The sequence below is a fragment of the Rattus rattus genome, chromosome 14 (genome assembly GCF_011064425.1).
Source record: "Rattus rattus isolate New Zealand chromosome 14, Rrattus_CSIRO_v1, whole genome shotgun sequence".
NCBI lineage: Eukaryota > Metazoa > Chordata > Mammalia > Rodentia > Muridae > Rattus > Rattus rattus.
In genome coordinates this window covers 9,472,946-9,499,241 of record NC_046167.1, presented here as the reverse complement: position 1 = coordinate 9,499,241, position 26,296 = coordinate 9,472,946, and the positions used below count along the sequence as shown (strand labels likewise).

Sequence of the window (26,296 nt, the reverse complement as noted above, 5' to 3'; positions counted from 1 at the left end):
TAGTGGAATTGCTTCAAGTCTCTCCATTATTTAATGAAATACCACTCTACTTTAAGTATTTTCTTCTTCATTATTATTATTATTATTATTATTATTATTATTATTATTTACCATTTTTGTATCCACAAAGGCATTTCCCTAATGTAGACTCCTTCAGAGGGAACTGCTAGAATTTAAGGTCCTATTAAGTCTTTGTCTTACGTGATCAGGGATACTATGTGACTGGCCATCACTGGGTTTTCCTCCTGTATTACTATTCTGTTGGGCCAGACCTTTAGATGGAGTCCCCCCTAATGTGGTGGCAGAGACGTTCTTTCTGGGGACTGCCCCCAAGCCAAGACTGGGCTGGTTGTGATTCTAAACTAAGAAGCACTCAGTTTCAGGGATATTAGCTCATGTTAGCACTTGTTAGTGATTTATATTCGCTTTGCAGTTTTTTAAAAATATAAATAGCAATGGAAATACATAATTATTCTTTGTTGTACCAATGTATAAAGCATGTAAAATTGTAAATCATACTGAAAAGTCCTGTCATTCTGATCTCCAAAATAATTATTACACATTTAATGTATCAGTTAAGTGATATATAGGCAATAATATTTTTCTTTTTTTTATGGTAAGAAAGTAATCTTAATTTATAGATGTTTTATTTTCACGTATATAGTCTGTTGCAATAGAAAAGAAATATATTTCAAAACTGTACCAGAAAACTGGTGCTTTATCATTATTTTTTCTTTCTCGCTCCTTAGGGCCATCCTAAAGTATGTGAAAAATTAAAGGCTCTTATGGTTGAATGGACAGATGAATTTAAGAATGACCCACAGCTTAGTCTGATATCGGCAATGATTAAGAACCTCAAGGAACAGGGTGTAACATTCCCAGCCATCGGCTCTCAGGTATTTGTGAAGTTATGTATGTTACAGTTTAATTTTTCTTCTAAAGTAGCTATGTCTGTTGATGTTTTTCTCATTTATAGTTAGCTTTTAGTGCTATAGTGTGGTTTGCTGATAACATTTTATTTAGAGACCCCTCCCTGTCCCCCCCCCCAACAAGCTGAAGTAGAAGACTAGTGTGCCTTTCCCACCACCTCCTCTCCTTCAGAAAGCAATGGCTTCAGTGTCTTACAGTTTAACTTCTTTATCCAGTTTGACTCTGACAAAATGGCATTGGCTCAGATAGCAATGGACAATCTCATTAATGCTGTTTGTTAATGCTAGTACTTATCTACAAAGAATGATAGCTTAAAAATCTGTGTGTCTTTTTATTGAGAAGTGTATGAGTGCCTTTATTTAAAATGAGGAAATATGGAGTGGTCAGTGGGAAAAAAAGCAAATGAAATAAATGACTGTTCGTTCGTTTGTTTGTTTGTTTGTTTGTTATGAAGAGCTAAGTAGAGCCTGAGTCTTCTGCTTTCTAAAAAGTCTGACTGCTGCGGGGTTAACTTTCCTCTCACACACCCCTGTGTCTGTTATGCAGTGGGTTTCTGGTTTGTGTCTTATAGGAAAAAAATCAGCGGGCTTTTACAGTCTTTTCTATTCTGTAGCCATCCTTAGGGGCGTTTAACCGACGCAGACTGACTAAAGCGCAGAGTAGTGTGTTCTCATTTCCTGCTTTTGGATTGGACAAGCTCTAGCAAATTATATGAGACTATGAACAAACCAGCCTTTCCATGAAGAGCATACCTTCTGACTGTTGACTGCTTTAAGCAGTTATATTAAATCATATACAATTGTCTAGATTTTTCTCCAGGCCAATCTGAGTGTTCTTTAGATGTGAAGGCCTAGAGAAATATATATATATATATATGAATATGAGAGAAAGGAAGTGTGTGGATTATTTTCTTTTTGCTTTAAAAAATGGGTTTTTAAACTAAGTCTATGGTAATACATCTTAGTATTCATTCATAATTAATAGCCAGATTTTATTAGTAATTTTGAAAATTTAAAACTAATGTTTGATTTTATGCAGAACAATCACAGCTGCTATAAATTTTTGGCACGAGAGAGAAGCAATGTCTATCACAGAGTGAATGCACTGGAGGGACATACAGAACAGACTTAGAATTGCATTTTCTGTACTTGTTCTAGAAGTTGTTACTCAGACTGTGATCCATTGACCATTATCATCAGGATCACTGGAAGGATTATCAGGACTGCAGCCTTTGAGATGCCATGACTCCTGTGGACTCACTGTCTCCGTTACTAAGACGCTTTCCCGTGTGCACACAGCACTGAGATCTCTGCTCTGGAGCCCAGCCTAGTGCGAGTGTAAACAACTCAGTGTAGATGGGATTGCCCTTGTGAGAGAAGGAGACCTAGGGATGTGCTTGACATGGAGCCTCCGCCATTATGTAGATTCTTAGATAGTTATGGGAGCAGCTTCAGGGCTTCCTAATGCAGTCCCTTCGTTTTGCATGTGAAGAACTGATTTTGAGAGTCACCAGAGGAAGGACACCACAGACTGGATAATTCAGTCCAGAGATTTTACACCACCTACTCTTGTTTTCTGAGAGCATCGACTGGATGCACTTGTGCTTAGAAGTTACCCCAAATGTGGAAAAGCCTCAGTGGTATCCTTCTGCTTTGAACCCAGAATGACCCTCTTCTCATCTGGCTTTAGAAGCTGTACATGCTAGCCCAGGCCCCTGAGCATGTTGTATGAAGAGCGCTGTAAGGCTAGGGACACCTGATAGCATATGGCTAGTATGGGACATGTGGAATTTGAATCCACATTTGCCTTGATCCTTAACTTGTAATTTTAGTCACCCATCTTATACTACCTTGTTCAAATCCTTGTTTAGGTACCAGAGGTTAACAAGGGTACTTAACTGGGGGCTTGAGCAAGTGATTCTTAGCTACTGATTGACTGGTTGTTGGGACTCAGTAGGGATCAATGACAACAGAGTGATGGAGCGTAATGAACCAAGGGAGCTCTCTGACTAGAAGCACATGCAGGCCCTAGGTATACTAGCTGTAGTGTGCATTCTGCTCAGCAGCCACTGTCAGCTTCTGGGCACTGGAGACTGAACCGGAGGTTAGCAGGATAGGCCACATTCTGATCTGTGATGATGGTATGCAAATTCCACAAGGCCATGAAGGCCATGAGCTTTCCAAGCTTCCGATTCCATACCTGTGACTTCGCCCACGTTTTTATCCTCACATTGTTTTGTTTACAATATAATTAATGGTAAGCATTAGCACACTGCCAGAGGAGCGTGTATTTTCATTAATAAAATGTAGTTCTAAGACTAACTATATTGTTATTTATAAATATTAGCACAAAGAGATTACTTTCTGCCTTTTCACCTGAAACAAACAGTAAAATACAACTATTAAATTTGTATTAAAAATTTCCAAAGCTGTTTTTAAAATAGTTCTCTGATTTCCTCTCACAACTCCTCTTTTGGTTCTAGAATTTTTTAAAATTATAAATACTATTTTTGTTTTCATTTTTTTTCTGTCTTACATACGTATTTTTAGTTTATTGTCTTTGTATTGATCTGGAGAATGCAGGTGGTCTACTCCAGTAGACTTTTACTTTTTATTTCTGATGCTCCTTCCTCTTTCAAATAGAAAGTCTTTCCGATTGCATGGGCTTTCTTCTTGAGAAATCTGTAGCAGAGGAACGAGAGGGTTCTTGGGAGATTTTTGGTTTGATGGACACGTAAGACGGTTTGAGAATGACGCCCGCCCACGCCCTTTTTTGTGTGTGTTAGGCTGCAGAACAAGCGAAAGCAAGCCCGGCTCTGGTAGCCAAGGACCCTGGCACTGTGGCTACCAAAAAGGAAGAAGAAGATTTAGCCAAAGGTGAGTTTGTGAATCCCGGAAGGGGAGGGAAGAAGACAGGTCTCTGACTGAAGGGTGTTTCTTAGCTATTTACAGATAAAGCAATGTCTTCAGGTAAAGCGAGCTGCTCTATGTTTTGAATGGAGTCTTTGTATTACCTAGAATAACTTTAATTGTACTTTTTCAGTTAAAATGCCATAAATACTTAAAAAGTTTGTTTTTTCAGTACCGAGTGAATGTGTAGAACTGCTGACTGTTTGGTACCGTGTGTGGGTGTGCCATGGTCTCCTGCTAGACTGTGGAAGAATAACACTTCCGGTGTATCGTTGTTACCGTGTGTGGGTGCCGTGTCTCCTGCTAGACTGTGGAAGAATAACACTTCAGTGCATTGTTGGCCGCTTTAACCTTTGGGGTTTAACCTCTCACGGTTTGCAGCTATTGAGTTGTCGCTCAAGGAGCAAAGGCAGCAGGCAGCCCCCCTCTCCACGTTGTACCCAAGCACATCCAGTCTCCTCACTAACCACCAACATGAAGGCAGGAAAGTCCGCGCCGTGTATGACTTTGAGGCTGCAGAGGACAATGAGCTCACCTTTAAAGCCGGAGAGATCATCACAGTGCTTGACGACAGGTGAGAGTCACTCCTGTGAAGACAGAGTCACATGGCCTGGCTTTATACCTCATTGAATGTGACTATCAAACATGATCAAAGTATTGACTAGACGTTTTAGATGATGGTTAACTTGCTCGCCTCATACTATAAAGGCTCATTTTATATATAATTTCCCCCTAATTTATGATACTGAAATAGTTTTCGTTTTGGAAACCTGTGCTGTTTTGTTTCATCCAGTAAATTGTTAAATTTTTTAAAAGGTTAGAGTTTTAGAAAATATGGTGGATTAATTTGAAAGGATTCATGATCTGCTGTAAGTGTCCACGCAGAACCGTGTATCCATAAGACACAATAACCTTATGCTGTGCTGTAAGTGTCCATGCAGAGCCGTGTATCCATAAGACACAATAACCTTATGCTGTGGTGCCATGGTAGAACTACACAGTGTCAGCTTCTTAGAGTTTATCCATATGATGTTTATGTGAAGTGAATCATGAAGTTAGAATTTGTAAGTGTAATTTAAAAATGAATTTGGATTGATAAAGGTTATTTTTATAGGCTTTTTAAAAATTTTATTGCTATAGTATTTAAACAACAGAAATTTACTTCTCTGAGTTCTGAGACTGAAAGGCCAAGCTCTAGCAGACTTGGTGCATGGCGAGGGTCCTTTCTGATCAGTCAACTATGTGCTCACCGCATTCACATGTGACAGCAGGAGCGAAGAAAAGGCCAGGAATCTCTTCTATAAGGTCACCAGTTCCGTTCAAGAAAGTTCTGCCTCCATGAGTTAATCACCTTCCAAAGCTTCCCTTCTGACACTGACAAGATGCGGTGCGGGGACTTGAGGAAGATGGACATTCAGACCGTTAGTATTTTCATGAGGAAGCCAAGGCTATGTAGAACCTGACCTGGTTAGCTGACATTGCACTTGGTCGTTCATTCTTTGGAAAAGCGTTCATTAAACTCGTGCTGGCTTTTTCTGCAGTAGGCACTGGGGACAGTTTAGTTTCATGTTTGTACTGCGGGTAGCGTCAACTTCTGTAGGTATCTGTGGGAGGAGAAAGCAGTTCTCAGTGGGTGCACGCAGGAGTAGTGTTGAAGGAGTGCAGATTTGGCTAAGCACGCGTCATATTAGGAAGTGCTCTTACGTAGGTGCCCAAGTGACTACCTGACAGGCATGGCTTTAAGCCTAACGGCCCCTTTGCAGGGAAAGAGTTTATAGTTTGGTTTTCATTTGTTTGTTCAGGTTCTTATGTTTTGAAGTTGAGAATGATGCAACCTGTTTATGTTGGAAAGATAAATGCCTCGGATCCGCACTATTTAAAACATTCTGAAGGGAGTAAACACTATTAAACATTTCTCTACCCTGTTTGACTTACTCTGTTAACATGTGTCAAAACTGGGAATGAGAAAAATGGGTAATGCACACCCCGAGCATTAAAGGCTGAATAGACTATTTTATTCTGAGAAAATTAAAACCCCTGGGGGGCGGGGGAGGGGAGGCTGCCTATAGCCAGGAGCTCAGTAGAGATTGACATGTGAAGGCTTACATATGAACATTACACATATGATTTGACAAACTGAAACATTTTTCAGGTCCTTATGAGAACAGCAACAAAATGTAAGACAATTAAAAACCAGCATTTGAGTGTCTGCTGTATTGTTAGGAATCCATACAAGACCATAATAGTATCAGGAATGCATGGCAAATTCTAATACTACACTGTTCATAGCTTTTTTATTGGCTTCTCAGAGGATTTACTGACTGGGGGAGAGGACTGTGGCTTTAAAAGCTTCTGTTGGAGGGGCTCATTCCCTTTTTGCATTAGACCCTCACACTAACTGATGGTGTCGTTGGAGCTCCTCACAGAGAGGATAGGCTGCTCTCTCCTTTACTCAATTGTTGCAGGATTCCAGTCTGGTGATAATGCAGGATAAGTACTAGGAGTACAGGAGTAAGTCCTTCTTCATGATGAAACATGCTTTCTCTGTTTGTCACAGTGATCCTAACTGGTGGAAAGGTGAAACGCATCAAGGCATGGGGCTTTTTCCTTCTAATTTTGTAACTGCAGATCTTACTGCTGAACCGGAAATGAGTAAGTACTTTTCAGTCTGTTGGTGGATGATAGAAAATCCATATTCTTGGTGAAAGTTGAGTAAACTCAGCTTTATAGGCAAATGACTTAGGTGGTTTTGTCTCTAGGTGTTTTTAACAATGAAATTCCAAGGTGCACATCGTGGTCATGCTTGTAATCCTAACACTCCCGCAGGTCCAGCATGTGGAGGAGTGATGCCACACGGCCAAGTGAAGGCCTCAGAAGAGCTACTTTCTGACACCTTGTTTATATAAACCAAATAAATCAAATAAAAATCCAAGACAGAAATAATGTAAGAATTAAAATCCTGTGTACACTGCCCGACTTTGGTTTATATCTGACAGAGTAGGTGCCATCCAAGACACAGACACATGAAGAAGTGTTGTGGGCTCATGTGCACTGTGAATTCTTTCTTATCAGCCAATGAAGGGTGGCAAGTACAGTGCTTTCCAAATGTGGGGCCATTTTCTGGCGTCTTAGATTTTTTCAGTAGAGCCTGTAAGCCACATAATGGCCACCTCTGTCAGAAGTATGGTAAAATCTGCAGAAGCCAGGTAAAAATCTTAATCACACAGAGACTTTGTGTTTGATTTCAAATCCTTGCTAAATTGCAAAGAAGACAAGTGTGATCATAGAGAAAAGCAGTGGTAATGGCAGCTGTAACATAAGTAGAAGATAGCATTGCCAGGCCCTTGAACAGTGCTGTGTCCTGACTATAGAGTCCGTAGGTAGCTGTGCTGTGATAAATCTTCATGTTAAGAATCATCAGAGAAATGGGAAAATCAAAATACTCTGTTTCTTAGGAAAGCAGAAAAACATGTTAAGTATGGGAAGATTTCTGTTAGTGACTGAAAGGTTCAAGATCGTAAAAGAACTTTTGAACTTTTATTTATAAATTGCTAAGCTGTTCTTATCTGCCAGGCTATCTCACCTTTTCTTTCTGTAATAATAGGCAGAAGGATTCAAAATTAGTTAAATGCCACAAGGTGTGTAGTTCCTCTTTAGCTGACAAAGAATTGAAGGAGGGATCTTTGTCTTAGCTGTTTGCACCTGCTATTGAATCTCAAGCCCAATATATACTATGTACACATTCCCAGACTATGTGCCATGAATATGCGTGTTAGCAGTGAAGAAGAACGCTTTTCCTGTTTACTCCCAAGTCTGAAACTGCAGACCTGTACCGAGTTGTCCTCATCAGCTTTTGAGGCAGATCTTGATACCCATCTTTTATTCAGTTTTCTATTGTTAGAACTAAAACGTCATTGAAAACTAAATATTGTATAAACTTGGACTGGAAAGATACATTGGTGGTTAAGAACACAGAGGACCCAAGTTTGTTTCCCAGTGCCCACTTTGAATGGTTTACAACTATCTATAACTCCAGGGGATCAAATGTCTTTGCCCGTCTAGGGTACCTGCACTTACATGCACACTCTGACACACAGATGGACATGTGTGCATAGATTTTAAAAGTATATTAAAAAGCCTATTATAAGCCGATTTGAATGGCCTTGCATAATGTGTCATGTTTTTTAATAATCGGGTCTGCTGGAGGTTTTTGTTGTATTTTGGGCTTTTTTTAGTGTCAGCTCTTGGCAAGCTTAGAACTTCTTTGGACTTCTGTTCAAGATGAGAGCCAAGATCGTATGTCTGATAGGCAGTCATTTAATCTTTGTCTTTCATCTGACAATGCTGCTTTACTATGAGTTTTCTGATTTTTATATGCTTTACTCAGGACAGTGTAAGAGAAACAGGAAAATCAGAACTTACATAATTCAGTCATAGGCCTCAAAGAATATGCTAGCAGAATATGGGTAGCATCATTCTTTTATAGGAAACAGAAGCCAGTCTCACTTGACCTGTCACATGCACACATAGGCCTCATTTGTGTGATTTGGGAGACATGATATTGTGAAAATATGCCACTGTGTGTGAATAGCATATCATACACATTCAGGATTAGTTCCTATGATAAAGGGGATTGCAAACTCATGTCTTACTGGTTCTGTGAAGTCTGCCATGTGTTTGCTTTCGGGTAACAGCAATGAATACAGAGCTGTTTCAGTTTTCTACTTGTTAATAGTGCAACATAGCGAGCGGAATGTCTGTAGCAGATGTCTGCTTTCCCTGTGGGGAAATGAATCAGCCAGACTGTTTTTATGCTATGTAGAATTTTGCTTTATGGTGACTTGAATGTAATGAATGCGTTTCTTACCTTTGCGACTGAAGAGACAATACCCAAGCCCATAATACATAACAACTTCTTTTCAAAGCCACAAGCCAGATTCCAGTTGTAGGACTAAAAGACAAGAGCAGTTGACAATCAGATCCGGCTGTTCCAGTTGTTAGTTTTCTTTTGTCCAAGAGACTTTAATCTTTCTAAACTACTTTCTTAACATAATCACTCTATATAGGATTGTTTGGAAAGTCATCAGAGCAAATTTACTGTTTGATCAAAATTATATCTCATCACTGAGTTACATAATGAGTATTATTTCTGTCCATAGGTCTTCTACTGTGACGTCTCCATTTTCATCTTTATTCCTAGTATTTCCTTCTCTAGAACTGTCTTTTTTGTGTTACTTGGAGGTTACCATATGAACATAGTCTTATATTTTTAGCTACATTTAAGCTTTGGTGAGCAAGAGAAATATGTGCATATGGCCAGTTCGCCGAATCTTATTGGTCACATTTCACTTGTAAGAACAATGAACCTAGAAAGTCAGGCTTATGTGCTGGCCAGTGCAGATTCCTGCTGAGGTCATGTACACAGTTTTTCCATGAGCCGTGATGCTACTCTCTGCGTACAAAACCCGGTGCCTTGCCAGGGGACGTAATGATTTTCCAGTTCACTATACTGCCGTGACATGGTTTTTCTATCAAAGGCAATATTTCTTTTGAATTGTCTGGTCATTTAAAAACAATTGCTTTAAATTATAGAACTTACATATGTGAGTATTAAACTTTTAATTCTGAAGTAGGTAATTTTTAATTTCAGAAACATAACTTAGTTTTAGTAACATCTCTGATAGGAAAGAGTTTTGCAGGAGGGAATTAGAAAATCTAGACAGTTTTATCAAGTTCTGTTCCCTGTTGTCTAAGCTGTCTGCAGCTCAGTTATTCCTTCTATAGTCTCCAAAGTCCATATTCTCTATTAAGGACTTAAACTTTTAGGTCTATTTTGAGGGGAATATAATTTTTATCTCTCTTTTCAGTTAAGACAGAGAAGAAGACGGTACAATTCAGTGACGATGTTCAGATAGAGACAATAGAACCAGAACCAGAACCGGAACCGGCCTTCATTGACGAGGTGCGTGCTCTTGTTCACAGCGGCAGGCCCTTTGCGTGGAAGCCGAGTCACTTGTTCTGAGAATGTTAGAGAAGACCAAGCGAGCGTCGTCGCCACAGCTTCTCGGGCTTCTCGTCTGCCGTACAAAAATGTTAATTTTTATTCTGCTAAGGAAGGGTTGAGGATATAGCTCAGTAGTTGAACATTTGTGTAGCATGTGTGGGACTCTGCATTGATCTCCAGTGCCATGGAGAGAGGAAGAAGGGGTAATAAGGTAAGAATGAGTATGCATTCCTGTCTCGTATTTTATGGATTCCATGGATTTACATTGCTGCATCTAATTATTAGGCACCTAGGCAGTTTCCAGTTTTAATTGCTGTCACAAAGAGTATTCTAGTGAGGGTTTCGTTTGTTTTCTTCTTAACATTTAGTTTAACTTTCTTAGCTAAGATATCCAGGACTGGAACTTCCAGACTGAAGGATCTGTGTCTTTTTCATGTTAATAACTGCTGTGAAATTGTTGAACAGAAGGGAGATTTTCTAGTTTTGTTACTGCTCGGTGAAAATACTTGCTTTTCCATGTATTCAACAGCTATTAAATTTTATTCCCACATATTAATAGTATTGTTTTGAATCACAGTATCAATATTGTATTGGATCAGTAAAAACTAAATATTAATCCACTAAAATTTACTTTACAGTAAAGTATGAATGATGGAGTTAGCAAGCCATGCAGGATGCTGTCCCAGCAGATGAAATTTGAAGTCCCACTAGACTCTTTTATGTACTTTGTGATGCCTTTGTGCTGAAGTTACCAAATAGACTGTGGAGTCCTGTGCGTAATTTCTGGCTCCTGGTAGAGACCAGTGTACAACAGCCTTTTCTGGACTTCATTTCTTGTACTAAGTCTTGCAGTTGGTGTGCATGAGAACACTCCTACCATCACTTCCCATTTCTTTCTCTTCTCTTTTACACTTTCTCCACTCTACAATAAAAGCCTCATCCTGTGCCCATCCTGAGCTTGCTGCAGCGCACTGAGCTCTAGGGGCAGTTCCACATATTGGTGCTGGTAATGACTGGGTAGCACAATTCCAATGGTTTCATACATTTTGTAATAATAAAAAAATGAGTACAGTGAATTGCCAGCTAGTAGATTATTAAATATAATTTTTAAATTTTTAAAATTTTATTTTACTTCACTTGTATGGATATTTTGCCTGGATTCATGTCTGTGTACTACTTATATGCCTGGTATATAAGTGGCTAGAAAGGGCATTGGGTTTCCCCAGAATTGGAAGAACAGGGTGTTGCAAGCTGCCGTATGGGCACTGGGAGTCCTCGGGAAGAGCTGCAGTGTTCGCAACTGCTGAGTCAGCTCTTCAGCCCCTAAAAGCGATGTTTAATGATAAGGCTAGGAGCTTGAACTATGTAAACAAGTTCCCATCAGTTTCATCTATAGCGTCATCAAGTAGGGATGTGAATGACCATGAATCCTGACTCGTTTCCGCTTCTTAAATTCGAGCTTTCTTACCTCAGCCCATTTATATACTGGTAGAAATCATGAATGCATACAGATGAATTTTACACACAAGAGTATTGCTACACTTCACACATTTTATTGCAAAGAGGTTTGACATAGTCTTCTAGAAGACTTTAAAGTACAGTTAGGTAACGTTTTGTAGGAGATAGTATAATGATATTAAGGAGAAAATCAGTTTAGAATTACTGATTTAAAGAACGGTTGTTTGTTTTGCAGTCCTAGAGATAGAACCCAAAGTCTAGTACATGGCAGGCAAGTGGTCTGTTGAGCCATAGCTCCAGCCTGGTCTAAATGGTGCTGCTGCTTTCTGTTTGAGAGAAGCAAGAGAGTGGAAGAGTGCTAAGACTACGGAATCTGGCTAGTTCAGGGAGTGTTCTGCTCGGCCAGATTGCCTCACAGAGGGAATTGAATGAGTACTCGGCTGTGGCCATGGAGAAAGCATGTTGTGTTAACAAGAGACAACTGTTTCTACTGTCTTTTTAAATGTCTTAAATTAATGTGAATCTTTTACCCGAAAGAGTATCCATTTTAAAATACAGAATTAATTTGCCCAGAGAGGAGATTTCCTCTGCTTCCAATCTGACAATTAATTCATCTCTTAAACAGTCTTTGTTTGACATAGCAGTCTTACTTTGAATTTGTAGTTTTTAATATATTAGCCCTATACCTATGTATAATAGCATTACTGTGTAGAAAATGTCTCAGAAGTTTGTAATAATGTTCATAGAATTTGGCAAATGAAAAGCTACATCTTATATAATGCGTGGTGTTTTTATGCAACGGTCTTTTTTAGTTCTTTCCATCCTAAGTATTAAAGGATTTTGAAATAGACTCAAGTAAGTGGATATAATCTAGCTATCATTTCCAACAAAAAGGAATAAAGTACAAATTTCTTTTCTTTTATGAGAAACTGAAATGTTGATGGGAAGAGAACAGAGTCAGTCCTTAGAGGAACAGCTGTCATCCTCACTGCCAGAGAGAAGTCAGACTAAGCTATTAGCATAGCAGGCCGTTCTGAGGGACGTCCTGACTGCTGTGTGGCTAAACTACAGCCGCTCCAAAGCAAAGTGACATTCCTGAACGTGACGTAAGAAATTGGAGAGGTTACACTCTGTGAGTTCCTGTGGATGGTCCTGTTCTAATTAGGACAGTTTGAAAAAGACCTGAGGATAGTGTTTCTCATGGTACTAAAGGAATACATAAGATGCTGAAAGCATAAACGGGAAATTAGCCTTCCTCACTCTGAATTGTGAGAATCATCTGGCCACGACTGAGTTAGGAGAGCATAAGGTTTCATAGAGATTGGCTGCTTTCGACATTAACCATTTAACTTCTGTAGGATAAAATGGACCAGTTGCTACAGATGTTGCAAAGTACAGATCCCAGCGATAATCAGCCAGACTTACCAGAGCTACTTCATCTTGAAGGTAACCTCATTTTCTGTCTACATTACAAGCAGAGAGTAAACTGAGACCTTTCTTCCTCTACTGCTCCAGAATGGGCTTTGAGAGTAATCTTAGAAATGGAACATTACACATTCTTCCTGTTCCTTTTTCACCTGTCATGTGCTGTTTAAATCTTGTGTAGAAGTTGAAAAAGCCTTATTATACAAATTATTTTATTCAACATCTTAATCTTGTACAATGAAAAAAGTATTTTGAAGTCAGTATTTTAAATTGTCACCATTTTATATTTTAAGAAAATATTTTAAGTTGTATTGATGAAGGATAATTGATAATTTTTATTACTTCACATTAAGCTTTTCATTTCTTTATATGAATATTTTTCAGAAGTTTACTTTCTTTTGTTGTGTTTTCTTATTTCTTCAAAAATTGTCACCTTAGCGATGTGTCACCAGATGGGACCTCTCATTGATGAAAAGCTGGAGGACATCGATAGGTAAGGAACTTGAGCTCTATTTAGATTGTGTATCTTTCTCTTTGAAACCATTTTAGTAAACCACCTTTTAAAAAGGTGCTGCAGACTGCGGAGATGGCTCCCATACAACTGCCGAGGACCTGAGTTTGGATCCTTAAGCCCACGTAAGAAGCAGGCTGTGGTGCTTGTCTGTAAACCCAACCGAGGAGGTGCGGCAGGAGAAAGAAAGGTGTGGTACAGGTCCCTGAGTCCGCTGCCAGCCACGGGCTCTGGATGAGCTTCAGCTTCCTCTGTCTTAAAACGAAAGGTAGCGAGCTGTAGACGACAGACATCCACACTGTCTCAGGCCCTCCATGTGCATGAAGCTGTTACATGGACCACATACACAGACAGTGCTTCAAAGAACCAGTCTTTATGCAGTTTACTCTGCCAGGAGTGAGGATTTGGCTTCATTTGCCTGTTCTTGAAAAGCAGGCTTCCCAGAGGCCTTCAGTGTCTTCCTCTTTGCTCTCTAATCATGCTCACATAGGCAGCATTGTCAGAGCCCACAGGCTGGCTGGCTGTTGATAAATGAGGAAATCTAGACGTCTCAGGTAAAGTCAAGGACTCCAGCAGGGAATCCTAACCTGAAACAGTTTTTGTTGCCTCAGGGGTGAGCAGAAGGCCTTTCTGCCTTACCTGTTGATTACTCTTTGTTATTTTGATGAGTCATAATTAGAGCAATGTATCATTTAACAACCAAATTCTGTGTAATGTTTCAGAAAACACTCAGAACTCTCAGAACTGAATGTGAAGGTGATGGAGGCTCTCTCACTGTATACGAAGCTAATGAATGAAGACCCCGTGTACTCTGTGTACGCCAAGTCACAGAGTCAGCAGTATTACGTGCAGTCCGCTCCCCAGGTATGCAAAGTCCCAGAGTCAGCAGGACTATGTGCAGGCCTCTGCCGGGCCTGCTCCCCAGGTATGCTTTGTAAAGCTGACGGGCATTGTGCAAATCCTTGAATGTAGTTGACATTATTTGGAACATCTTGAGTTTTTCTAAAATGTGTGCATATGTATCTGTGCTTGCTAGTGTATACTACATGTGTGTACTATGTACTACATGTGTGTACTATTCCCCTTGGTTGCCAGAAGAAGACGTTGGATTTCCTGGAGCTGGATTTACAACGTTTTGAAGTGTGTGATGTGGGTGCTGGGAACTGACCTCAGAGAAAAGGGACTCTGTCTTTTTAAATTTAACCCAGCATCCACAGGAGGAACAGCTTAGATATGGGGATTGACAAGCAAATCTAGCTGCCTGTTTGTATGAAGTGCACACAGCCACTCCATTTGCCTCACAGCTGCCCCGTTTGTTTCTGCTTTGTGCAGACTGCATTCTAAGCCTATAGAATTGAGTGCTTACCACAGACACTGCACCTTAACCCTAGGAAGTTAGTGCGTTCTCCGTTCTTTCCGTTGCAGTTTAGAAATGTGAATTATGAATATAGTCTAGGGCTATAAAACAAAATACATTTCTGAGAGGAGGAAGGAAGAAGGGGAGAGACAAATTGAAAAAACTATTTTTCATACAATCTGATCATGGTTTCCCTTCCCCAACTCCTTCCAGATCCTCTCGTCTCCATACCCCCACAACCACAGCCCCCACCCCCAAATAAACTTGCAGACAAACAAACAAATGGGAATTTAACAAATGCTCTTAAAAGACCAACATGGAAAGTACATCATAAGTTGAGTGTAGAAATTATGTTAGTGTAAAATGTATTTCAACATCAGAAAGAACAGCTTTTGGATATAGGAATTGGCAATAGGGATGCTTCTATATGAAAGTAAAGTCTGCTCATATAATCCGTAAAAATAACACTTCGGACTAGGAAGATGGCTCAGAGCATAAAGTGCTTGCCAGGCCGGAGTTTGGATTCCTAGCTCTCTTGTAAATGCTAGTTGGGCATGGTAGCTAATCCCAGCACAGGGAGATCCAGAAGGGATCCCCAGAGCAGGTTGGCCAGCTATAGTGGCCAAATAGGTGAGCTTTGGGTTCAGTAAGAGACCCTGGTTGAATAGATTTGGTGGGAAATAATCCAGGAAGACACTTGACCCTTGGCCCACATGCTCCAACATATGCATACATGCATCCACATTCATGCAAACATATAAAGTGCCTTTTATAAAATTCCAATTGATAGAAGCTACTTTTAAAGGAAGTTCTAAAGAACAGTATCCCTGTTTTCGTAACTGAATGCCTCTGCTGAGTAACTTTGGAGTATACATTACACTTGTCTAATGGAGTGTGTCCGTGTCGTCTCTTGTAGGTATACCCAGGGCCTGCTCAGAGCGGAGCCTATCTGGTTGCAGGGAGTGGCCAGATGACCCATCTCCAGAGCTACAGCCTTCCCCCGGAGCAGCTGGCTTCCATCAGCCAAGGAGCAGTTCCTCCCTCTGCAACCCCAGCCCTTCCTAATCAGCAGGCCCAGGCTTCTTACCCGAAGTAATTTCATTATTGATGGTTGTTTAGGGTTAACGTTAAATTTTTTTTTATTGGTTACAGTGGTCTGTGATCATAAATCTGGATAAGAAAAACAGGAGGTAGGCATCTCTGTTCAGACTGCCCTGTTTATGTAGAGTGAGCGTTGTAAGAATGCGGGCAAAGTCTTTTCCTTGAGGCAAGTAAGGGAAGGCTTTCACGAGCTCACCAGCATAGTGTTTCTGGGTAACACAGGCACATTCAGAAAGCAGCAGTGTCAGTAATGTCCTGTGTGTACCTCGCTATTGGCGTGCCCATCCACAAAGAGTGGGTGAGCTTTTAAGGACATTGTTATGTTGTGATGTCTCAGATGTTAACATGACTTCAAGGAAGATAGTGAAGAAGAAGCCTGATACTGCATGCACGGACCAAGTGCTGTGCTTCTGTTTAACACACGCTAACCAACTGACCCTCTGTAATAGCTATGAGAGGTAACATTGGCACTCCATTTTGTTAATGGGAAACTGATATGCAAACTAAGGTCCCACTTAGCTAAGATCCAGAACCAGGCCTGAGGCCAGACACTGAGATTTAGCTTCCTTTCTCCCAGTGCAGCATTTGGAATGGTGGTGGTGGCTGCAGAGCATTAGTGTGCTCGGGGCTAAATATTCTGTCCAGTGCCTGCTGTCTCGTACGCTCCACTCCTCATCTCCTCCCAGAGTCAGCTGAGGCTAACCCCTGCCGTTCACACAGACTGCTTCTCTCTCCTCTGCATTGTCTACCACGACAACTAATATGTAATTATTTACCATGTCCAAGTCTTTCAGAGAAATACCATAATACACTTACAGTTGGATTCTAATCATTTCTTACCTAATCACCATGGCTGCACAGTTTTTTTGTCCTTATAAATGAGTTTATCCAATTACTGCAGTTCTCATCAACTCAGATTGGTCCATTCATTCTTCGGTCCTCCTCACCAGTGTCTCTGTGGTGTTTCTTTCTGATCCTGCCATCTACTTTAACCCCTCAGTAACTGTACTAATGGCGTACAAAAATATCTACCCTTTTCCCCTGACTTTGGAAGTACTTACCTATGTCAGTTCCTCCCTTCTCTTAGTGAGACCTTTCTTGACTAGCCCATGTCAAATAGAAAAGCTCATAGTCTAAAGAAGCTGCTTTTGTCCATGTCCACCCCCCAGCCTCACATTTTCACAGTGCTAGGATCAAGCCTAGAACCTTGTATGTGAAGCCAGTGTTCTACCGCCATTTTATATCTCATTTCTCATTAAATCCTTAAACATCTGTTCAAACCAAATCAGTGATAATAGATCTGTAAGTTATGGTGGCTTCATCCTTTCTCTCTTCTCAAAATACTGTCCCCACGGTAGGTAGCTTAGAACATTACCTGCGTACTGGCTCTTGAGTGAGCGCCTTCCTTCCGTATGTCCTGGGGACAGATGTCTGTAAAGTGCTTGCTTCTCGGATTAAAGCTGTGTGAAGAGGAAGAGAAAACAGGCTCTCGTGCATTCCCTGTTGCTTCTTTACACAGAGGTGTCAGCCCTAAACCATGCGCAAACAAAGAACAAAAGCGCACTCCTGAGTAGGCTGTATTTATGTATTTGTGCCTACACACACACACACACACACACACACACACACGTATATAACAATAGTCAGAGAAAAGGAAGCTATCAACTTGAGAGAGAGGTCCATAGGAGGGGTTGGTGGGAGGAAAGAGGGACAGAGATATAATTTTATTTTAATTAAAGTGTATAAAAATTTTTAAAAAGACAAAAAGGAAATAACCTTCCAGGGCCGGGACAACCTGCCAGTGAATTGGTGAAAATCTGCATGGCCTTGAATTACAGCCGAAAGCTCACATACACAGCACTCCTGACTCACACCAGGCCTTGGTTTCCTTCATTTTCCTTTCCAGATCCTCCATTTCCTCTGCCCGCACTTGCAATTATTTCTTCTCCTAAGCAGATACTTGTTTTTATACATGTACAAATATATATCAATTCTCAGATTACCTCGGAGTCTTTCAAGGGATTGAAAGCCGTTGCCTCACCTCTGTCCTAATGTAGACTTTGGAATTGTGGGCACTGGCGCTTTCTCATCAGTCACTGAGCTCCTGCTGTAAGTCATGTCCTAAGAGATGGCTGTAAAAAGGGTCCTGGCTCTTGAAACTGCTGTAGTCTTATAGGCATAGACACAGGAAGGGAGCCACCCAAGGAAACTGGTAGGAGAGCACGTCGTTGAATCTGCTGGTACCCAAGAGCAATAGAGACGAAGGACAGCAGGGGTGTCCTAGACAAAATGACGTCGCGCCAAGAACTAACCAGAGAACAGAGAGGAGACCAGCCAAGAAGGCCAGACATTTAAGGACGTACCTCACAGAAAGTACGGAAGGGACAGGTGTTCCCTTCGAGGTGACGTCAGTGTTCCACTGCATGCAGGCCGGGCACATTAGACACAGGCGCCAACCAGAACAGCCAGTTACAGTTCCAGGTAGGGGTAGGTGTGGCCAGGGTGGGGGTGTGTAGGATGTCCTTAGCCTAAACCTTTAGGGAGATAACAGGCAGCCATGCTTTCACTCACTATCCATTGAGATGATTCTGTCAGGATGTGCCGACGTCCAGACCCTCTGCTCAAGCCCCAGGCCCACCTCCTTACAGTGAGTCTCTTTCCTGTTCGTTCTTGGTGCGTGTTCCTGGTCAGGCCGGCTCAGGCTCGGTCAGGCTTTCTCTTCTGGTTACTGCTCCTCACGTGCCATTGCCGGGTCCACCTTTCTGTTCCTGACGTCAGAGAGTGGAGCACTCTCATGCACTGCTCCGCTCTCTTCATCACTTTCGGAGGACTTCATTCAGCCCCGTGTTTCTGAATGAGGACTCTTAGTGTCTGTTTCCACTCCTGTCTCCCCTGGGACACCAGGTTGCACGTGTTTTCTTACGTGTCTTCTGGACATCTCACTTGAGGTGTCCAAAACTGTTGGCTCTGCCTGCCCATGCCTCTCTTGTTCCAGTCAGCTGTAGTCCCAAGTGTAGTTTTCTCCTTTTAGTAAGTGGTCATTCCAGTTATTTTTATCAGTTACAAAACCAGGCATACTAAACTACTTGGTCCATTATCAAATTTCAATGGCTCTTTTTTCAAAGTAGGGTGTGACCCTTCTCTCCTGTCTCCACTATGGCTCTGGGCACTTGCCAGCTCTCACATCTGTTCCTGTTCCCATGTGAGCCTGTCAAAAATATAAGTCCTATCTCATTACCTTTCTCCTCAGACACCACCCAGTGCTTGTTTCACTTGACTCACATGCACAACCCTGTGGCTTCTAAGGAACTTGTTGGACCTTCTGTAGCCCTCCTAACAGCTCCTTTATCTCTTATACCACATGTGCTTTCTGGGCACGTTGTATGAATGCCTTGGCCTCCTTTTTGTTCTTTGAACATGGCATTACAAAACCTCAAAGGCTTCTTTTTTTTTTTTTTTTCTTTTAGCCTACTGTGTGCCTTTCCTAGACTGTTGATGGAGTTCCTCTGCTTTCTCAAGACCTTTCCTTGCATGAAGCCTTGTCTGAAAGGCCTCCCTCTAACACCCTACATAAGCGAGAATCTGGTTACCAGACTTCTGGTATTTGCCGATCCCTGTTTTTCTTTACTGAGATTTTAAGCATTGGCATCCTTTAAATTTATTAGCTATCTTTTTTTCTCCCACCAGAATGTAAGCTCTGTAATGATAGCTACTCATTTTCTTTCTTGATAGCATCCCAGTGCTTAAATAACAGTGTTTGATACTTTGCACTTATTTAATAAATTGTCAGATGAACTGTTTAATAATTTTCCTGTTCATCTCTGAATTGGATACATAATTCATTATTTAGCTAATTCAGTGTTTTCCTCCCTCTGCAGTGCAATGGTTAGTTCTGTTCAAGGAAATTCGTATCCCAGCCAGGCTTCAATATACAGTCCTCCTCCTGCTGCTGCTGCCGCTGTCGCTGTCACTGCAGTGCCTGTGCCTGCTGATGTCACCATCTACCAGAATCCAGGACCTAACATGTCCCAGGTGTCAAACTATACCTTAACGTCATCGACCCTGCCTCACACAGGAGGCAGCCAACAGCCACCTCAGCCACAGCAAGCATATTCTCAGAAGGCTCTGCTATAGGACTTGATGCTCTCTGGGTGGCGTATCTCTGCTGAGTGCCACTGACAGTGTTAGGAAATTCATTACCATCCTGAGATTTGTTTCCCTCAGCTGTGAGAGTCTATCTTGGTCAAGTTCAAAGACTCAAGAAGGTAGAACTGCTTCAATCTGCACTGACTTTTTAGAGGAATGCCCCTCCCCCGAGGAATGAAACTACTTACAACATTTATTTCCTTTCATAATATGAAGAATTGTTACAAGATTATTGTCTTGTAAAATTACCTGGTCTGCAACACTCAAATGATCAAAAACTGCTGTGGCAAATGTTATGTACATATATTGACGTGTAACTTCATTAGTGACCATTTGAATTACAATGGTGATCATGTGAATATATTTAACACTGTTAAATTAATTTACATTGTTTTATTTTAATCATGAACAACTCTGTTTGCTAATGTTTTGTGTAAATTTAAGATAAGTACACTATCTTTTTAAGCTACAAGAGAAGCAACTTGTAGCACATTGACCTGAAGGCATTGTCCTGTTATCGTGTCACATTAAATTGAACCTTTCTTTTACTAATTGTGAACAAAACATGTACGTTATATCTTTGTGTAGCTTCTGCCCACTGGTTGTCATCACACCAGCATACAGTAGCCACATTTTTGGTGCAATTAGAGGAGAATAATGTTCCCTTTAACCTTTTATATTTTGGCATGATGTTCCAGGTATTGTGGACCATGAGACAAAAATTAGTCCTTGTATTTTATTTTGAAAAAGGTGACGTTGATTTACTTTTTCCTAGTTGAGTGTGATTAGGTTTTAAAGCCGTGTACTGTGTTTATTGGTAGCAGTGACACCAAAGACAGAGACGATGCACACGGGGATCGTTCAGTGGGGAGCGATGAACTAACACTACAATGTCAAAGTCTCTTGTAACGCGTAGGCTATAAACAAGATCTGATTCTCCTGTCTTACCCCACTAGTTTTTTGTTTTTTTTTTAATGTCGTTGACACATTGTATCTTTTAATTCTCATTAAAATGGATATAAATAGGTGTTTCAAAGTAATTTATATTCTGATTTTGTTTAATAGTGTATATATTTATTGTTGCTACAAACTGGAGTCTAAGTTTTTCCCTCTTTGTCTCACTTGAAGTTCTAATAGAATTATTTTTGCTTATTTAGGAGTAATTTTAATGAATTATTGTAATTCATATAAAAATTCCATTGACATTTTAGTCATAAATATTTACAATTCCCCTGGTTGTGCTATACTGTTATTTAAATAACCTAGAATTTGCGTATCATGCTCACTAGAACTGAGCGTCCCTCTTGTGAGTGCATGTTAGCTTTGCGTTGCTGACTTGTCCTCCTTCTGACAAATGCCTTCCGCTTTGGCAAATAGTCTGAGGGTGACTAACTCAGTTCATATCTACAGCTCCTTCACTCGTAAGTTTACTTGAGTTTAAAGTGTGTCACCATCAAATAGTAATGTTTAGATTTTAATTCAGCTGTCACATTTTAAGTTTTTAAATAAAACCTCATAAGCAGTTAGATTATAATCATTTTTGTTCCAAGTTAAATATTATGGTATACGTGATATACTTTTCTTTAAGTCATACTGTATTTTCCTCATATTTTTATACGTTCCTGTTTACAACTCTATTCCCATTTTAATTTTGATACCTTCATGTTAAAAAAAATACCAACAAAATAATCTCTATATGCATCTTACTCTCTAAGTCCTCAGGGGTGAGATGAGAAAAGAGAAGCCACCACGTTACAGTGCATAACTCTTTCTTGTCACACATCAGACTGCCAAGCATTTAGAGAGGTGAATGAGTGTGCCTGGTGTGGATTCCGCTCGTGACTTCACTCGGGTCACCAAAGCACTGACCTGTCGACTTCAGGGGCATGACAAGGGTGGAAGCCGGGGCTAATGGGGAGTGCTACTAGTTCTGTTCTAAGTCCTGTGCAAGTTGCACTTCAAGGAAATCTTTGCTGGGGATGACGACGACGCTGACTCTGCTGCTGCTGCTGCTGCTGCTGCTGCTGCTGCTGCACGTGTTTAATCCCAGCTCTCAGGAGGAGAATGCAGTCGGATCTGTGAGTTCGAGGCCAGCCAGACTACATAGTGAGCGAAACAAGGTCTCAAAAACCAAACAGCAACACCAGACTATCACTGACAGCCATCCATAATTTGATAACCAGACTGTTTTTAAAAACGCCTCTATAGAGTAAACATCTGTGAAGGAAATGTTTGGTTTATTCCTTTGTACGGTTTGAGAAGTGTTTTTATAAAACAGTCCTAAAGGAGACAGAATGCCGCAGAGTCCTGTGCTGCGGTCCCCGTGCAGTGTTGGGTGTGATGGTATGTCAGTGCCAGGTCAGTAGTTGTGGTCTGTGCTGGGTGCTGATAGGGTTTTATAAACTCTCTGACCCTGCCACCTTCCTGACTGTTCCCTGTCACCCCTGCTTGACTAGGGACATTTTCTGATATGTCCCCAGACATGTCCGTCTTTCTTACTTCTTCCTTAGTTACTTCTGGGACATTTTTTTTCCCTCTTTCCCTTTAATACTCAAAGTGGTCAATAAATCAGCATGACGTCTGCCTCATGGAACCTGAAAATAGTCTTTGTCCCAAGCTGAAGTTTGCCTTAGATGAATGTCCTGTACCCCGTGCAGCCCTAACAAACTGCAGAAATTACTGTCTAGTAAGAGGCTCATCGGTACGATTGGGCGCATTTTCACACATACGGTACAATCATTGTTTTATTTTTTTACTTATTACTTTGTTTTACTTACCCATTGTATTGTAATAATAATAGCTTCCTGTACAGCTCCTTTCTAGGTTAATAACAAAACTGAGGGTGAAAATTTTGAGTCATTTGTCTTTTCCCATCAATTTGTTAGGTTTTTAATTTTTGTTGTCTTTGGTTTGTCTGGCTTGATAGCTGCTCGTATCTCTTAGTATAAAGACTACATAAAGGAGCTAGCCTTGGTTTTCACTCTCTAAGGTCTTACTTTCAGTGATCTTTCCTTGGAAGGGGAGTAGGAACCGCCAAGTTGGCTGCCGTTGTGGCTGCCGTTGAGTGACAGCTGTCTGCTCAGAGAAGTTTGAAGCCTGCAAACATCAGCCACACAAGATATTCTTCGTCTAAATTCACCAGTTACTCACACTTGCTCCATCCTTTACGCACATTGATGTGCATGTGTACTTGGATGTAGATTTACGTGTGCACACACACACCTACTTCTGAATGGATAAACATGCTGTGGGTAGGAACCCTGTGCCTGACTACTTGATGCTTCCTGTAAAGGTAAGAGCAGCCTCCCATACAACCTAAACCACTGTCGTCCCGGAAAGCTGACAGGATTCTTCAGATGTTATAACCATCAACTGTCCTCCAGACTGTCTTAAATAGACACATATTTACACACACTCTCTCTCTCTCTCTCTCTCTCTCTCTCTCTCTCTCTCTCTCTGTCTCCTCACTCTCTCTCTCTTAAGTCGAGGATACATTTCCAGGAACACATGCCACTTGTATAATGTCCCCTTACTCTGCTAGATTAATCTAGATTAATCCCCATTACCATCTTTTTCTACTCTTACGTTGGCTCTTTAAGATTCAGAATATATCATAGAATTTCCTATATTCTGGGTCTTTTCTTTCTTTCTTTGTATTAACCTTTAACTTAATTTTTTATGCTCAATGAAAATTCTTATTTTATTTTTATACTAAAAATTGTGAATAAAAAGCACACACTAAGATTAACCAGAAAAAAAGATTATGCAACCACATTCTTTCAGTTAGAATAGGCATTCAGAACAGAAGCTGCACAGCTTCTGCTGGATTTTACACTTTCCGCACTTTCATATGCATTTCATAATCCACCACTCAAATCCGAACATCCGTTCTCATTAAAGTGACTCTTCTGCCTAAGAGATACGTAAATCAGAACCCACATGACTGTTTCCAGAAGTAATGGAACTACAGGCTAGAAGATGTCTTGGCAGGTAAGAGCATTTGTCACACAAGCCCGAGGACCTGAGTTGAGATCACTAGCACCCATATAAACACTAGATGTAGCAGAACTATGAGACGTTGCATGAGCAGGATCAAACCTGCTTATGTCCAGTTTCAGTGTGAGACCAGGTCTTAAGGGCATGACACAGCACTGCATGATAGAGCAGTACACTTGATTGATGTTGTCTGGCTTCACTTGAGTACGCATAGGGACGAGTGTGGGTGTGGGTGTGGGTGTGTGGACTGCGTGTAGACCACACAGACGTGCATGAAAGTAGTGAGACTAATTTTTAGGCTTGTTTCAGAAACTACACATACAAATAAACTTGGTTTCCCTTGCAGTTTTTATCTGCTGCATTTAACTGATTAATCTGTGGTCACTGAGGCCAGAAGAGGGCACTGCAGTTTTGTTTTAAGAAATTGTTAAAAACAATTAGCTGCTTTCCCCTATTCTCACCAAAGTGAGCTTGTCTCAGTGATTCACACGTCCATTCAGGGTGGGGAGCGTGGAGGTAATTCCAGAAGTGCTATACTGTAGAAGGACTATAGTTTCAGGTACATTTGGTTTGCTTGTAAAGATTTCTCCTTACCTCTTGTCAATACAATACCAAGATGCTGAAAGGGCAATTATTTCTTTCTTTTAAAATGAGAGTTGTTAATTTCCCCCATCTGACTGCCAGATTGGAGTCGGACTGAGTAAAGCGGAGTTTCACGTTAGAGACACGCAAGATGCAGCAGTGATCACTGTTGGACCAGTCCTACCTCAGCTGGTTGATGGGGTTTATCAAATACTGCTAATGTATTGTTTCTGAGAAGGATGGACGGGCCCTGATCCTAGACTACTGTGTGTCTTAAAGACAAACATGATAGATACTGGAGATGGTCTATCGTATCTGCAAGGTAGGTCGCATCCCAGATGGAAAATTATACAAAACATATGAGATATGACTACTTTTTTTTCTCCAAACCAAAATTACTGAAAAACTAATGAACACATGTCCAAAGGAGTTGCTAAAACTGAAGAAGTAAACATATACAAATTTGCCTTTAAGAGGCTTCTTAATAACATGTTCACACATATAATTGCATAGCACAAGGTAAAATCATGGAATTAACTTTCATTATAAATCTGTCAGTTGTCCTAAAGATTTCTTAGGAAGGAAGTGCTTGATGATAGTGATAGTATTTTGCATTGGAGATGGGAGTAAGAAGTTGGGATATAAATATATAAAGATATAGATATAGATACATATATAGTATATCTCTATATATAGATATCAATCATGAGACTGAGGTTTTACTGTTCTCTGAGTTCTACTGTATGGTGTGGTATTTTGGTCCTTAAGCAAACTGGAGGCAGTGAATCTTTTTGTTATAACTCTTGTATCTTCTCATTGGCAAGCAAACTGCTCAGATACTGCAGTACTATGACATTGTAGTTTTTGTCCTTGGTGCTGGTTAAGAATGTCTTGAAAATATTCTAGAGAGGTAAAAGGTACCATCCTAAATAGCCAAGAAAAATACCAGTCTGTCTCATTTAGTCCCAAGTTACTACTACATAACGTTATCTATTATGTTAGCTGGTGTCATTCGTGTCTCACAATAATCATACAAAATACTGGGGTTCTGGGGTTGGGGATTTAGCTCAGTGGTAGAGCGCTTGCCTAGCAAGCGCAAGGCCCTGGGTTCGGTCCCCAGCTCCAAAAAAAGAGAAAAAACAAAACAAAACAAAACAAAAAAAAAAGAGAAAAAACAAAACAAAACAAAATACTGGGGTTCTTTTGTGACATTGTCATACTTGCATGTTTGTACCTTGGTCATAGTCATTCTCCATTACTCTCCTCCCCCCGCCACCCCCCCACAACTCTTGTCTATGTTCTTGTCATCTTTTTAAAACTGTTTTATTATTATAGGTACATAAAATAATTGTAAGGATAAAATATATTTATGCTTGACTTTAGGAGATTAGATAAACAAATGGCTTACTTCAAGTACAGAATATACGTGCATAGGGGTTGGGGATTTAGCTCAGTGGTAGAGCGCTTGCCTAGGAAGCGCAAGGCCCTGGGTTCGATCCCCAGCTCCAAAAAAAAAAACCAAAAAAAAAAAAAAAAGAATATACGTGTACGTGCATATTTGCGTGCGCCGGCATGCATGTTTTCTCTTGGTAAGCTGTTGATTTGGGGAAGATTTTGTAACCCAGGCTGGCCTTGAACTTGTGCCTCATCATTCCATCCCTAGGCCAGCACCCCACCTCACCCCCTTTTTTCCTTTTCTCATTATAACATCTTTCAGAAATGGCGCCAGAATAAGTGAAATACCCTTTTTTCCCCTTTCAATGGCGAAATACGTCTGTGTCACAGTAAATACTGGCTTTGCATTTGCTTCTTTTTCTTTAAAAACAACTCATACTCTAATAAAATTTAGATATTTTATTATCAATATAAATGCAGGG

The 26,296-nt window shown here is 40.6% G+C and overlaps 1 protein-coding gene across 1 annotated transcript in view; it reads left to right on the top strand.

Annotated features, from left to right (window-relative positions):
* Positions 1–21,375, top strand: part of Stam (signal transducing adaptor molecule) — a 46,217-nt gene extending 24,842 nt beyond the window's left edge. The window contains exons 5-14 of the mRNA XM_032884261.1: positions 750–896; positions 3,716–3,806; positions 4,221–4,413; positions 6,397–6,491; positions 9,707–9,801; positions 12,660–12,747; positions 13,165–13,219; positions 13,960–14,101; positions 15,511–15,686; positions 19,574–21,375. Coding sequence (XP_032740152.1) covers positions 750–896; positions 3,716–3,806; positions 4,221–4,413; positions 6,397–6,491; positions 9,707–9,801; positions 12,660–12,747; positions 13,165–13,219; positions 13,960–14,101; positions 15,511–15,686; positions 19,574–19,829 — 1,338 coding nt within the window. The 3' untranslated portion in view covers positions 19,830–21,375. The remainder of the gene's footprint in view (positions 1–749; positions 897–3,715; positions 3,807–4,220; positions 4,414–6,396; positions 6,492–9,706; positions 9,802–12,659; positions 12,748–13,164; positions 13,220–13,959; positions 14,102–15,510; positions 15,687–19,573) is intronic.
* The last annotated feature ends 4,921 nt before the right edge of the window (positions 21,376–26,296 follow it).